The 15976-nt window shown below is 42.7% G+C and overlaps 1 protein-coding gene across 13 annotated transcripts in view; it reads left to right on the top strand.

Moving 5' to 3' along the window:
• Positions 1-15976, top strand: part of FGGY (FGGY carbohydrate kinase domain containing) — a 503109-nt gene that overhangs the window by 19827 nt on the left and 467306 nt on the right. For 9 of the 13 annotated variants that reach the window (XM_040627231.1, XM_040627230.1, XM_040627227.1 and 6 more), the window contains 2 exons: positions 1641-1855; positions 14120-14231. In XM_040627231.1, coding sequence (XP_040483165.1) covers positions 1641-1855; positions 14120-14231 — 327 coding nt within the window. Of the gene's footprint in view, positions 1-1640; positions 1856-14119; positions 14232-15976 lie in introns of those variants that run through there. The other 4 variants (XM_040627236.1, XM_040627235.1, XM_040627237.1 and 1 more) reach the window with 3 other exon arrangements.

Genomic DNA, 15976 nt, shown 5'->3' with positions numbered 1-15976 from the left:
CCACTCTGGGGAGGCGGGGAGGGCGGGGCTGGGCCATCCTTGTTCCACAGGGAGCAGCTCTACTTTGACTTGTTGTATTTACATTTTCTGTGAGTCATGGCTTGACAGCTGGTGCCATGGGTCCCGTGTAGCTCCGGAAGCCTTGTGAGCAAGGGAGGCAGGATGATAGGAAAGTGCCGAGGCTGGAGTCCGAGCATTGTTCTCGGAAACCCAGCTGCAGGTAGCGCACGTGCTCACTGGGGCCTCCCTGTTTTCCTCTCCACCTGCCAGGGAGCCTGCAAGCCAAAGGGGGCAAACGCTGTTGGGGAGTCATTGTGATTAAGTCAGAAGCAATCACTTTTAATGAAGCTGTTTTTGACTGGGATACATATCCAGGAAGCAGTAACTGAACATCTGCGGGCTGGCTTCGTTTTAGAATCCCCAAGTGTGACTTTGCCAAGGAAACATTACCTTTTTGAAATGGAAGGGCTCAGACCGCTTTCTCAGTGGAAATGAGACTCCGGGTGCTAAGACTGCCCCGAGCTCACCTGAGGAGTTGTAGCCTGTTCGCCTGTGTGCTTGTCTCGGGGGCTTGTTCTTACTCGGTGAAAGGCTGATCTGGGATATGAAAACCTCCGTGAGATTTCTGTGTCGTGTGGGCTAATCTGACCAGAGGGACTTAGAGCGGCAGTGAAGGCCAAGGAATTCCTGAGTGTTCTCTGGTCCGATTTCCTTGTAACTCACAAGGGGTCCGTAAAGAAAACAGATTGTCTAACACATTCCTGATCCTGTCTCCCGAGAGGCTCCTTCTGCATTCCCAGTCACTTCATGACTCGGCTGCAGTATATTGGCCTCTTCTCCAAAACGACCCCTCAAGCTGTTAGGAACGAATGGGAAAGGCCTGGGACTTGGCAGGCACAGAGGGGCCACCGTGGGTCCAGGCTGCTTGTGAGTGACGCCGCCACCTCTCTTCACTTCCCCGAGACCTGTTTCCCCATCAGTACGACGCACATCACTGCGCTCCCGTACATTTACTCTTCTTACGTGTGTGGACCTAGCTTTAAGAGAAAAGTCGTGTATCTCTGGGAGTCTCCCCCTGATTACCTGTAAACTAGAGATTTAAGTATCCTCTCCTTCCAAAGTCCCAGTGAGGAGTGGCGGGGGTGCATGTTTCACCATGTTTGGCATATAATAGGTACTTAGTAGATCATTTTTGGAATGAACAGTTGACAGGGTAGATGAGGTTCCTTTTTAGTGCTGTGGCCGTTGTCCTCCTCCTGATTCAAATTCAATGAGAATACATGCGTGTCTGTTACCTCTAGATTGTTTGAATTCCACAGCCCCATGTTTACCTGTATAGCATTTTTCACCCAATATCATGACTTTACTTCAATTATTACATGGCTTGCAACTGCTGAACATCTGATTTCCTTCCGAGAAGGCAAACTCACGTCTGAGGCCTTGCCTGTCTTGTTTACCCAGCACCTAGCTCAGTGTGCCCATTAGCATACTGTTAGCACTCAGCGTTTTTGTTGGGCGGAATAAGTAAATGGCCACCAGTTGGTCGGCTGCGCCCCTTTTATTTCCACTTGCAAGATGTTTTGTGCCTAATTTGCAGACCCACTTGGTCTTCATGTGGCTTTTGTCCTTGATCACTGCAGGTGCAGGGACCACAATGCCTGGCGGAGATCAGGAACCAGGGAGCTACTACGTGGGTGTGGACGTTGGAACAGGGAGTGTGCGTGCAGCTCTGGTGGACCAGAGGGGCATCATTTTGGCTTTTGCAGACCAGCCGATTAACCGATGGGAGCCTCAGTTCAACCACCATGAGCAGTCCTCTGAGGACATCTGGGCCGCCTGCTGTGTTGTCACAAAGGTATGGCCACAGCTGTGGCGTTCTATCCTTGTGTATGCTCCCCTGCTCCCACCTGCTGAGCATGTCTGTTTTGTACATCTGGTACCAGGGACAAGGTTGGGATGCTTTAGATATAGGCCTTGCCTTTCGGGAGTTCATAGTCTAGTGGCAGAGACCAGTAGATGGCTAAACTATGACTCGGTAGGTGCTGGGGGGTCAGGGGCTATGTCTGGAGCTGAGGAAAGGGTAACTCAGAGGGGCTCAGGTGGACAGGACCCAGGATTCTGGTCACGTGTGACCGAATGTGGAAGTGGTCACTGATAATCATAGCTAACACCTGTGCCTTCGTGCGTGCCCAATGTTATGTAAACGGTGTTAGCACGCATCGTGTATGTGAATCCTAGCAACGACCCTGGGAAGGTAGTCCTATTACAACCCCTGTTGTATCGAGGAGGAAACAGGTACAGAAAGGTTAGGTGACTTACCCAAGTTCATGCAGTTAGTAAGCAGCAGACGTGGCAGTGACTCCAGCGCTACACCGTGAGTCGCTGGACTGTCCTCCTTTCCAGGTGGACAAGTGGGAGGAACCTCATTTTGTTCAGAGGCAACAGCATTTGCCAAGGCGTGAGTGGCAGGCGCACGTGGTGTGTTTTGAGGAAGCAAGGACATTGAGTTGTGCCAGACAGATGTTGATGTGGAGGGGCCTTGGACTGCAGTCCACCTGCTGGCTTGGGGAAGGAAGGGATGCTCACTTATCTCTCGTGACTGGTTGGTTTTAGAACCTGGTGATCAGGAGAGACAGAGATACTTTTGTGTTTTTTTCCTTTCAGAGGGAAAAATAAAGTCCTGGTTTCTCTTTTCTCTCTGTTCCTAGTTTTGTTCCTTAAATATTCATGAAGGGCTTGGTAATTTGCAGATGGACAATTCACCATTCTGTCTGTATTGATCAGTCTGTTTAAACTTTAATGAGCTCTGGGCTGCTGTTAGTACCCCCAGAGAAGGAGACAGAGCAGGTGGGGGTGGGCAGCGCTGGAGCAGTCTGTAGGAAGAAAAGTGGGGGCACATCTCTTCTGCCTGTTTAATTTTCCTCCTCCCTCCCTGCTCTCAGCCTCTGCCTTGGTGAGAATCTTCTACTCTTTGCCCTTGGGTCTCCTTTGTTCTTCTAACATATAGCCTTTCTTGCCATTAAGGAAATTGTCAAGAAGAAAATATAATCCCCTGATGAAAAGCTACTTCAAAAAAGGTCTGCTCTAAGTACAGCTTGGTTTAATGGTAGATTTTTAATCATCTCCTGGTGGCGGTCAACTCGTCATCTGTGTGAGCCCCATGAGTTCCGTGGGCATTTGTCCTGAGTGAGGCTGTCTCATTGAGGCTATTGGGATGAAGCTGCTGGGTCTTAGGCTGTCTGCTCACGTGGAGTATGGCTGTGTGGCCGTGTACCAGGAGCCATAGCATAAGCATGCCACATCTACCCGCAGCTCAGTGCTGGTGTGAGGTTTAGAGAAGGAGGCATTTTTGTATCAAGGAGGTCGCTCACTGTAGAGCGTAGATTCTGGAGCCAGACTGCCTGGATTGACAGCCCATTGCCAACATTGATTAGCTGGTCATCTTGAACAAGTGACTTCAGGTTTCTTGCCTGAGTTTCCTCAGGTAAGATGGGAATGATAATCGTAGCTTATCTCCAAACGGTTGTTGTGAGACCTAAGTGAGTGAATGCATTTCCAGAGCCAGAACAGTGCCTGGAAATGAGGAAGCACTGCGTTTCCCTGTGGTGATGATGATGGTTAACAGTAGCAGAAATGGGTGGCCTGTGGAGGAGAATGACCTTCTAAGATAAAACACTGAAAGGTCAAAGTCAATTAGGGAGGTGCCTTCTGGAAACCTTCACTCACTCCCTGTGTGGTTAGGGTTCTTTGTATGGAAGGCTTTGACAAGCGCTGGTATAGGGCAAAGGGTGACCGAGAATCTATCCTGTCCAGTCTCTTCTTTTTCAGAGACTTCTGGGAGAGCCTGAGAGCAGTGGTACTACTTCCCTTCCTGCCTGAGATGGTTTTCCTCTTAGTCAAGTTAGTCAGAACAACAGCAACAAATAAGAACAATAAGATGATGACGATGATGACAGCTCACCTTTCCCAGGCACTCCTTATGTGCCAGCGCTCATGCTGAGTACTTGATATCCATCACTTCGTTTATCCACGTGACAGCCTCTTGATAGAGTTTTTATTATTCTGCCTGTTCTGGAGCTGGAAGAATTGAGCTTTGAAGGGTTAAGTAACCGGTCCAAGGTCACAAGATTAATACAAGCGAGGGGTGGACTGCTGCCGCCCCCCTCATGCTCTGCCCTTTGCCCCTCTCTCCAGCCTCGTTTCGCTCCCCATGCCCTCTGCTTGGAAATCCTATTAAGCTTCCTGAAGTTTTTTGAATTTGCCACTGTGTAGGGAGACCTGTACTAACTATACCCTGTACTAACTATTGCAGTACTAACCATACTGCATTTTCAGTGCCTTTCTCTGACCGTCTGCTCCTGTGAAAAGTGTGTGCCCCCTGAGCAGGGATCATGTCTTGTTTATCTGTAGTTCCCTAGAGTTCCTTGCCTCTGATATGCCCAATTCCTGTTTGTGGAGCATGTGAATGGATGAAATGTCTGTTATTTTCAATATCTGGAAAGTTCTCTCACCTTCTTCACCTGCCCAACTCCTGCACAGGTACTTGTAATCTTCAGCATTACTTGCTCCTGGGAGCCTTCTCTGATGACCTCTGACAGCCCCTGCCCTTCCTTGCCAACCTCAGAGGAAAGAGAGGGTAGGAAAGCCCTCTCTGCTGCCCTGGAGCCTACTGTCTTCACTTGTCCTCATCACATAGCATTTGATCTGGTCCTTAGCGGATTGCATTGTAATTGATGACTTGTTCGGTTTCCTCAAAACCATGAGTTGAACTTGAAGAGAATCACCCCCATATTCCCAGCCTCTAACACATTGCCTGGCACAGTGTTGCTGCTCAGTCAGCGGTTGCTGCATTAAAGTTACTTAGAACTAAAAACAAACAAACAAAATTCTGGCGTCCCTCATCTTAAGTGTCACAGTAACTGTGTGAGATAGACTGCCATTCTTCTGTTTGACACATGAGAATATTGAGGCTCTGAAACTAACAGGTGTTAGAGACAGGGCAGGACCCCTAGCAAGATGGCTCCAAATCCTAGTTTCTGTTCTGCTACTCCTAAAATTGGAGGGTCTTTATTGGGTTGGCACTCACACATCTAAAAAGTGCTATGGGAACATAGAAGTCTTAGAGGTATACGCTGTCTCTGATATTAAGGACTTCTATCTCTTTTTGGACCCACAATCTTAATCATCCCAAGAAGGTGAAAACATTGCAATTTCGTGTCTAATGAGTACCAGCTTCCATTAGGAAAAAGGACAAAGATAAGCTGGAGGTGTCATTCAGCCCAACAGGCATTTGTCAAATGTCGTCTAGTTTTCACATAGTTCTCTGAGCACCTAATATGTGCTGATCTTTACTAAACCTGGAGTGTGTGCAGAAGAGGTATACAACAAATTCTCTGCCGCCAAGGTTGAAATAGTTCAGTTGCATGGAAAAACCCAGTACCTATGAGGCCAACGAAGTAGTGTTTTAAGTTGTACTAGCTATGTGAGTAACGGTTGGAGAGAGAAGGAGCAGAGAGGGAGTAACCCATGTGGGATTGAGCAACAATGCTAACCTTTTACAGTCGTAGAACCTGTGTGGTTTACAAAGCATGTTCACAGCCGTTCAGTTGTCATACAAGGTAGGTGGGGCAGGGATGGTGGTTCCCATTTTACAACCGAAAAGAAAAATGGAGACCCAAAGAGTTAAGTGACTTTCTCTAAGTCACCCAGGAAGTCGGCAATAAGCCTGAACTCCGGTCAGATCTTTGCCTTCTTTCCATGTCCAGCACCACATACCTGTGTTGCTTGTCTGGATTCATGCAGGAAGCTAACTGATGTCACGTATGCACTACTCCTTCCCAGTCCTTTCTCCTTCTTGGAGTTGAAATGATTTTTTTTTTTTTTAATGTAACTGGATCCTGTCATTCTTTTGCTCACCATCCTTCCATAGCATCACACTACTATTTGGATAGAACTCAGAATCCTTAACGTGGTCTTCGGGCCCTTCATGGTTTGGGTTCCACCTAATTTCCTGGCTCATCTCATGATGCTTCTCTCAGCTGCCTGCTTTCCGGCCACGCTCTCTTTCTGTTCTGTCCTCAAGCATGCAGTGAATGCTCCCTCTAGCCTCAGGACCTTTACACATGTTCTTTCTCCTTCCTACAGACTCTTCCCGCCTTCCGCCAATGTATCTAACTCTTTGTCATCCTTGGATTCACGCCATCTAATACAGTAGTCACTAGGCACATGTGGCTGTTTAATTTAAGCTAATTAAAATAAAAACAATTTGGGGCGCCTGGGTGGCTCAGTCTTTAAGCATCTGCCTTCGGCTCGGGTCATGATCCCAGGGTCCTGGGATTGAGTTCTGCATTGGGCTCCCAGCTCAGCGGGAAGCCTGCTTCTTCCTCTCCCACTCCCCCTGCCTGTGTTCCCTCTCTCGCTGTGTCTCTGTCAAATAAATAAAATCTTAAAATAAATAAATAAATAAAATAACAATTTAAAGTTTGGTTCCTCCGTTGCACTGGCCACATTTCAGTTGCTTGGGAGCCATGCACGGCTCGTGGCTACCATATGGGGCAGCACAGATACAGAACATTTCCATTACTGCAGGAAGTGCAGCACTGCATCTTAGTTCAAAAGTCCAGTCCTTCGAGGAAGAAGCCTTTTCTTGCCCAGGATCATCTCCAAACTAAGTTAGTGTTGTCGCAGTACCTTATACTTTTCCTTCATAGAACTACACATGGTTTGTGAATCATCCATTTTTTGATGAATAATAAAATAATAAAGTCATTTTATAATCAAATAATAAAATAAATAATAAGTCTTTGATTTTTTTGAGTTGATCTCTATCTTATCTCCTAGATTTGTTGTTTCAGGGGAGTAGGAACTAGTTTACTCACCCAGGTCCTAACACCTAGTAGACTCAGGAAGTGTCAAAAGAATGAGTGAGTAAAGAAATTGGGACCTCTCTACTCCAGTCAATGGAGAAGGCTTAAGGAAGGGTGTACGGCAAACAGGGACTCTGGAGAACTCTAAGAGACGACATTCAGAGCTGGAGGAATGGCACGGACAGAAGGGATGTGAAGGAGCCAGCTCGGGGTGGGGCACATGGTTTCCAATTGGAGGAAGAGGGGAGACTGCATTGCATGAGGGGGCAAACCTGGGACAGTGGATTCTGAGGCCAGTAGGGTGTCTTCTAGAATCATCCTGAATTTCAGATGGACCAGCAGCTGCTTCAGGATGGCTTGCAAGGAACAGAAATGAAATTCACGGATGCCAGTTAGGGGGCAGTTTCTCCAGATGAAGTTCTGGGGGCTGAGATTCCTTTGAACCATCAGCTCTGCGAGGCTAGGGCTCCGTCTGTCTTGTTCAGCATGTGTACTCCATGCTGGCACATACAGGTGCTTAATAATGTCTTTTTTCTTTTTAAAGATTTATTTATTTATTAGAGAGAGAGCACAGCAGGGTCAGGGGCAGAAGAAGAAGGAGAGAATCTTAAGCAGACTCCCCGCTGAGCATGGAGCCTGATGTGGGGCTTCATCTCACCACCCTGACATCATGACCTGAGCCAAAATCAAGAGTCAGAGGCTTAACCTACTGAGCCACCCAGGCACCTCATTAATTTCCTAATTAATTAATGGCTGGATAAGAATGTTGGCAGAGGAGTAAATAACAGTGACAAGACTGACTTTGGAAGGAAGATCTAATAGGACTTGGTGAAAGTGGAGAGGAAGGAGATGAAGATAGTTTCAGAATTTCCCTTCTTAGAAGAATGTTGGTGTCCCTGACATAAGTGGAAGTGTTAGGTCTCCATTTCCCTGTTTATCTTCAAGGAACAACACCACAACTAAGCTAAGATGCTGTGTAGGTCATGGTCCAGGGTTGGATTTATGCGTTGTACTAGTCACTAGAGTAAATTTTGTTAAATAGAGTGTCTCCAGGGGCCTTGCAGGTAACATACTCCCCATACAAGCTGTATCAGCCTGTTTGCTCTTCCCACCTCAGGGCCTTTGCACTGGCTGTTCTCCCGCCTGCAACAGTTTCCCACCAAATTTCCACAAGGTCAGTTCCTCAGGTCCTTTATGTGTTTCCTCAGATCTCATCTCAGCAACTACCTCCCTCTTTTTTGGCACTCCTCATCCCCTTATCATTTTCTAGTACATTCTATGTTTTATTTATATTAGGTGTTGTCTATTCCTAATAAAATGTCATCTCCAAAGGAGCAAGGATGGTTTTTTTTTTGTAATATTATCTTCTTTTTTTCCCAAATACCCAGAAGAGTGCTCAGCCTGACCCTAGAAGAGGTTTGATTATATTTGCTGACTGATTGAACGTGTGAGTAATTGAATTGTGTAGGCAACAGGGAGTGATGAGCCTGAGGGAACCAGGGATTTCATAACGCCACACACCCTCAAGGCTGACAAAGGCATTCAGATCAAGATTGAAAAGAATACAGTACCAGCCACAAAACTCAATTGCAAGTTGGACTCTGTCTGTGAGGCCTTAGGCTTTGACCCTTGCTCCAAATAGGGCTAAAGAAAAAGCCAGGTATGCCTCTGACCCTCCAGTTCTCAGTTTGGATGGTTTCAAAGGAATACTGTCTCCCCACCCAATATGGCAGAGCCTGCTGATTTAAAACACATGCAGGATTGAACTGGTTCCCACCATCAGAACAAAGCGATGCACAATCCCTTCCCCAAATATTTGCTTGCTGCCCCATAGCTACGAGTTGACAGTTGTTAGACATGGACCAGGTTACCAAATGAAGTTACAGAAATCTTCTCTGGAAATTCTTTAGAAGAGCAATGTGCTTTCTCTCTAGCTGTGGAAATTCCCTTGATGCCAAGTCGTTGGGGTGAGTTTACTGGACTGCTTTCTTCTTCCATTAATAAGAGCATTAAAAGGAATCCTCAGGTTAGCAGGTCAAGTCCCAGGTACCTTCTGGGTAGTGTGGCCTTGACAGCCATCTTTCTGGGATGGTTTAGATGGGGGTTGGGGTGGGGAGTAGGGTGGTCCTACTCCTGGATCAGCATGATCGTAAGACGTTTTCATGTAAGGCTGGGGGTGTGGCTACCTAACCAAATCAGATTTAAATGCATGTCACAATTATTCTTCTAGTTCTTTGTGATCAATTTCTATTGTAGAGATGGAGAGGTTGAGCCTTTGTGAGTGAAAGGCCATGAGTAGAATATGGAACTCTAGGTCTTCAGAGGGGTTCATAAAATAGATTGAAGAGAATATTTTCTTTGCACCTACTGGGAGGTTACTCCATCATTCTTTTTTTTTTTTTTTAAGATTTTATTTATTTATTCGACAGAGATAGAGACAGCCAGTGAGAGAGGGAACACAAGCAGGGGGAGTGGGAGAGGAAGAAGCAGGCTCATAGCGGAGGAGCCTGATGTGGGGCTCGATCCCAGAACGCCGGGATCACGCCCTGAGCCGAAGGCAGACGCTTAACCGCTGTGCCACCCAGGCGCCCCTACTCCATAATTCTTGAGAAGGTTTGAGTTTATTCAGTCTTCTTAATCACTATTCCCTTTGCCTATCATTTGTACATGTGCTTACACGACAGAGTGTGCTTTGCTTTGTGAGTAAGAAAGATTTCATGAATGTAGGTGTAGATCGGTCAGTGTCGTAAAGGTATGCAGGACATTCGTCTCATGCTGTGCGGCAAAGATATTGCCAGCAGTCACAGATGGGTCACTAGCAGATGTTCCCCCCTGGAATCCTAAATTACAAGTTTGGGATTCTGAAACAGGGAAAAAGAAGAATTGTGTATTTTAAATAGGGATGAGCACTTTTGAGTTGACTTTTGTGGGATTAAAAGGTTTTATCCTCATTTTTTTTTTAAGAGAAAGAGAGCGTTCATGCAGTTTGGCATGTACAAGTGATGGGGCGAGGGGCAGAAGGAGAGAAAATCTTAAGCAGGCTCCACCTTCAGCATGGAGCCCCATGTGGGGCTCCTTCTCACTATCATGAAAAAAAAATAGAAACAATCTATTATTTTACAACTTTAAAAATTATATAACAAAGTAAAAAGTCTCCTATATCCTCGAACTGCAGTTTCTGCTCTCACAGGCAATCGCTGCTGTTAACAATTTGTTGTATACAAATTCGTCCCTAGCTTATGATTTTTCAACTTTATGATGGTGAGAAAGTGATAGGTATTCCATGGAAACTGTACTTCGAATTTTGGGTTTTGATTTTTTCCTGGGCTAGCAATATGCAGTGTGATGCTCTCTCTTAATGCTGGGCAGTGGTAACGAGCCGCAGCACCCAGTATGCCCTGTAATCGTGAGGGTAAAGAACCCACACACTTACACCATTCTGTACCCATACAGATGTTCAGTTTTTCACTTCCAGTACAGTATTCAGCAAACTACATGAGATATTTAGCACTTTAGTGTAAAGTAGGCTTTGTGATAGATGATTGTGCCCAACTGAAGCTAATGTAGGTGTTTTTAGCACATTTAAGGTAGGCTAGGCAAAGCTATGATGTTTGATTGGTTGGGTATATTCAGTGCATTTTCGACTTATTGCTATTTTCAACTTAGGATGGGTTTATTCAATGTAAGCTCGTCCTCAGTGGAGGAGATCTATATATATTTTTTAATCTTACTAACATGTCATGGATGTCTTTCCATTTCATCTTTAGCTGAACCTCTCAAAAATATTTAACAGTTTGAGGTGTAATTTACATACCATCAAATCCATCCAGTGATATTATTGAATTTACTCATTCGTACAATTATCACCATAATCACATTTTAGGATACTTCTGCTACTTTTAAAAAAGTTCCTTTGTGACTGTTTGTGGTCATTCCCCAGCCCCAGTTATAGATAACTGTTTATCTGCTTTCTGTCTTTATGGTTACTCCTTTTTAGCAATTTCATATAAATGGAATCCTACAGCATGCATTCTTTTGTGTCTGACTTCTTTCATTTAGCGTAATGTTTTTAAGGTTCATTCATGTTGTTGCACTTAACAGTTGGTGCCTTTCTCTTGCTGAGTGCTATTCCATTGTGTGGGTATACCACCCTGATTAACCATTTGATTAAACTATGATGGACATTTGATTTGTTTCCAGTTTGGGGGTATTCTGAACAATGCTGCTATAAATACTTACATACAAGAGTTTATGTTGCCATACGTTTTTATTTTCTTGGGTAAATGTAAATGCTTTAGAAGTAAAATTGCTGGGTTGTATGATAAGCTATATTTAAAAATTGCCAAGCTGTTTTCCCAAAGTGGCTGTATTTTCCGTTCCTGCCAGCAGTGTATGAGGCTTTCACTTTCTCCCGAATTTTCTAACACTTAGTATTGTCAATATTTTACAATTGTGATTTAGTTTGTATTTTCTTAATAACTAATGATGTTGAGTATATTTCCATGTACTTATTGGATATTGTGTGTGATGTGTCTTCTTGGGTGATGTGTATATTTAAATCTTTTGTCCATTTTGTATTTGGGTTGTTTTTCTCTTACTATTTCGGTTATAAGAGTTCTTTATGTATTCTATACATAGGTCTATTATTAGATGTATGAATTATAAATATTTTCTCCAATCTGTAGCTTATCTTTTCATTTTCCTGTGGTTGCATTTCAAGAGCAAAATTTAAAAATTTTGATGAAGACAAATATATCCATTTTTTTCTTTTATGAGTCTTAGTTTTGAAGAAATCTTTAACTCACGTTAGAAAAATTTTCACTTACAAGTTTTATAGTTTAATTTTTACATTTGGAGATATGACACATTTTGAATTAATTTTTGTGTGCATGTGAGGTAAAAGTCTAGAAGTGTAAGTTTTGTTGTGTTTTTTTTTTTTCTTGCATGTGGACATTTAGTTTTTCCAGCCCTATTATTGAACAGACTGTCCTTTGCCATTGAATTGTCTCGGTACCTTTATAAAAAATTAATCAACCATAAATGTTTGGGATTATTTCTTGTATTCCTTTTCTGTTCCATTTAATCTATAAATTTATCTAATGCCAATGCCACACTGATTTAGTAGTGATAGTTTTATATAAAGTAGCTTAAATTCTCCATCTTTGTTCTTTCTTTTCAAAAATGCTTAGGCTCTTCTGCATTCTTTACTTTTCTACATAAATATTAAGAGCAGCTTGTCAATTTGTAAACAACAAAAAACTCCAAATATCCAAAAACCTGCTGAGATTTCTATAGGGTTTGTGTAGATAGAATCTGTAGATTAATTTGAGGACATTACCATTTTCACAATGTTGAGTTTTCCATTTCATGAATATAGCATATTTCTCCAATTTGTACCTTCTTTTGTAGCAATGTTTTATACTTTTCAGGGCATTGGTTTTGAACTTCTTTTGATAAATTCATTACTGAGGTTTTTGGGTTTTTTGTTTTTGTTTTTGATGCTATTCTGAATGGAATTATTTCCTTAATTTCAACTTTGATATATTAGCTGCTCATGTATATAAATACAATTAATTTTAATATGCTAGTCTTGTATCCTGTGATCCTGCTAAACTTGTTTATTACTTCTAGTAGCTTTTTTTTTTTAGTAGATACCTTAGCATTTTCTGCACATGAGATCATGTTTTCTGCAAAAAAAGATGCTTGAACTTCTTTCTTTCCACTCTGTGTGCTTTAAATTTCTTTTCTTGCCTTATTGCATTGGCTGGAAACACTAGCTGCAGGTTGAATAGACGTGGTGAAAGAGACATTTTTCTTTGTTTATAGTCGGAGGGAGTCATTCATTTTATCACGAAGTGTAATGTTAGCTTTAGGTTTTTGTAGATGCTCTTTATCAGGTTGTGGAAGTTCCCTTGTCTCTGGGTTTATTGATTTGTTTTTGTTTTTTTTTTCCTCTCTCTTTTTCTGCATCTGTTGAGATGATCATTAGGTATTTGTGCTTTATTCTGTTAATATGTGTAATACATTAATTGATTTATAGTTATAAAATCAACCTCGCATTCCTGGGATAACCCCTAATGGTCATAATATATAATGCGTGTTTTGTAAGTAATGTTTTGTTAAGGATTTTTACACCTATTTTCATGGCAGATATTGGCCCATAGTGTTCTTTTCTTTTGATGTCTTTGTTTGGCTTTGTTATGAGAGTAATGCTGGCCATGTAGAATTTGTTGGAAAACGTTCCCTCCTTCACTATATCCTAAACAAGTTTGTGAAGGAATTGAATTATTTCCTCCTTGAATGTTTAACAGAATTTCCCAGTGGAGCCATCTGGTCCTAGAGTTTTTTGTTTTGTTTTCTTTTGTATTTGTGGGAATGTTTTAAATACAATTTTGATTTTTCAAGAATAAATCCTTTTTAAAAATTAAATGCTTTGATTTTTCAAGAATAAATAAATAAATGTGGCTTTATTCACATTCCATAGCCCCCAGATGGTTGTTTTTGATGCTTTTGTCCAGCGAGATACTTTTATTTTGCTAAAAGAATTTGCCACTCCTCTTCAGAGTACCACATGCAGAAGTTACTTCTCTGCCTCTTTTTAATGGCTGTACAATATTCCATTTTGCAGATGTACCAAATCTAGTAAAAAACAGTTTTTCCAAATTTTAAATATATTCTTAAGTAGTGCTACAGTTAAATTTAATCCACATATAACTTAGGCTAATAATTCACTAAGCTAGTTTCCTAGAAGTGAGTTGGCTGGGCAAATGTTATGCACGTTTTTAATTTTGATAAATACTCTGAAGTTATTCTCCAAAATTTGTACCAAATTATTATACAATTAGAGTAATGTAAGAGAAGGTGTGCTTCTCTCTGTCTGCCACTGCTGTATACTGTTAATCTTATGCATATTTGCCAATGTGGAAGGCAAAGGTAGGTGTGTTTTTATTTGCATTCATTTATTTAACTGGAGTTGGGAATCTTTTTATATGCTCTTCGACTATTTCTTTTTTTTTTTTTATGAAGTGACCTGCCATGTCCTTTGCTTGATTTACAGTTAGATTGGTTGTCTTTGTCTTATTAATTCATAGGATCTTCTGTCATTTTAGTTACATTAAACTTTTATCTGTTTTCTGTTGTAAATCTTTACTAAATTTAGCCATTCACTTTTTTTCTAGTCATAACCATTTTCAGTCTTTTAAAAGCCTGTCTTGTAATTTATGTTTTTGTTTGTTTGTTTGTTTTTAAAACAGCAAGTTGTACAAGGGATTGATGTAAACCAAATCCGAGGGCTTGGGTTTGATGCCACGTGTTCTCTGGTGGTTTTGGATAAGCAGTTTCGTCCTTTACCAGTAAACCATGAAGGTAGGACCATTCCATTCTCTTTCCCTGGTGGTGGGAGACTGGCTGGGCCCCAGGTGGAACATGAGGTCAGGTGTCTCTTATTGCCAAGGGTGAGATTTAGTGGTGGAGCAGGGAGACCAGAATCATGTCCTGGAGGTTACATGCTTGGAGAACAGTTTGTGGGAGTGATGACATGGGGGCTGGATTAGGGAGATACTTGGCTTACTCATGCCCAAGAGCCACAGTCAAGAACTCACTGTTCTCCACGTGGAAAGGAAGGACATGGGATCATTAGCTCAGAGTGAGCGGCCTTGAAACAGGCAAGTGATCTGAGTGTTTTCTGGGAAGGGAATGTCAGTGTCTGCACTCGCTTTGTGTATGAAGCTCCTGTAGCATCTTTATTTGAATAGGTGAGCCAAGTCCATTTAAAGGAAATAGAATAAGGCAGACAGGACCATGCATCACACAGAAGCTGGAAACAGATTGGCCTGTTTTCAGTAGCCAGACCAAAGGACATTCCCGCTTAATGATATTGTCCTGATAGAGACTTGTGAGTACAGTAATGAACTGTTTCAAATGTATGTGCCACTTGGATTCACCATCAGAAATTTTTCATAGGTCAAGGTCTGTCCCTCTTGGGAAATTTTAGCAAGTAGCATCAGCACTGAGGTTGCAAACCCAAAAGTCCATAGTAGTTGGGTAGGTAACGAATATGAGTAAAGTGGACCAGGTTTGAAAAAACAACAACAACAACAATAGCACATGTGTGGAGATAAATTTCAACTAATTTTCAACCTTTTCATGAGTAGAAGACATTTGGGAGTGGTGGAGACCACAGTGCACTGGAAATTGCAAGTTCCACCTAAGGAGTGTGGCTCTAGGCATCATCAGTGAGTTGATGCCAAGATAGCCACTGCAGATGTGTTTTAGGCCAAGATTGTGTTTGAGAACCGTCAGCAGTGCACACTGCTGTAGCAGTGCCTTTCTTAACGGGCAGCTGTGGATACTAGGGTACACTGGGACACCTTGGAACTGGAGTCAGGAAGGTGCCAGATCTCATCTCTGTTGATGCTGAGCCGTGACACCTTGAGCGAGTCACTTTACCTCTGCATTTTCTGAAAGAATTGGAGTAATGAACCATAGCTTTGCTGTGAGGATTGAGATCCTGACCCCTGAATGCTCAGAAACATTTCTTCCATCTGATCATGAATTCCTAAAAAGAGAATGTGTCCCTCTCACTTTTATGGACCGAATTCATAGAACAGTGATTTATATAAATTACATGTGCTGGAAAAAGTATGCAAGTGAATGAATGGTTAGAACACAGTGGTAGTGATGCCCATGTTTACACACACACACACACACACACACACACACACACACACACACTTTCCCCCCTTTTCCCCCACATTTATTAGCACCTCCCATGTGCCAAGCCCTTTCTTATTAAGTGTTGGGGTGTCAAAGACAAACATGAATGTTCCCTGTTCTCGGTGGCTGATCACTGGCCTGGGAGAGCAAAATAGCCCCAATCTGGGCCACTTGAGAAAGCACAGACCGAAGAAATGAGCCTGGACTAGCAGACCTCAGCTTGGCAGCAACAAGCACTCTCCGGTTATGAGAGATGGCCAGTCATGGAGCTGGCCCCTTGGGCAGGCTGTCTGCACTTCCTTGTATGACTTGCTTTCAGTAGTGACCAGGTGATAGTCTCTTAGGGATGCTATTGGATGAGTTCTCATTTTGGGTGGGACTTTAGATGTTAACAG

Source organism: Ursus maritimus, unplaced genomic scaffold (genome assembly GCF_017311325.1).
Source record: "Ursus maritimus isolate PB19 unplaced genomic scaffold, ASM1731132v1 scaffold_12, whole genome shotgun sequence".
NCBI lineage: Eukaryota > Metazoa > Chordata > Mammalia > Carnivora > Ursidae > Ursus > Ursus maritimus.
This window is presented reverse-complemented; position numbering and strand designations above follow the sequence as displayed.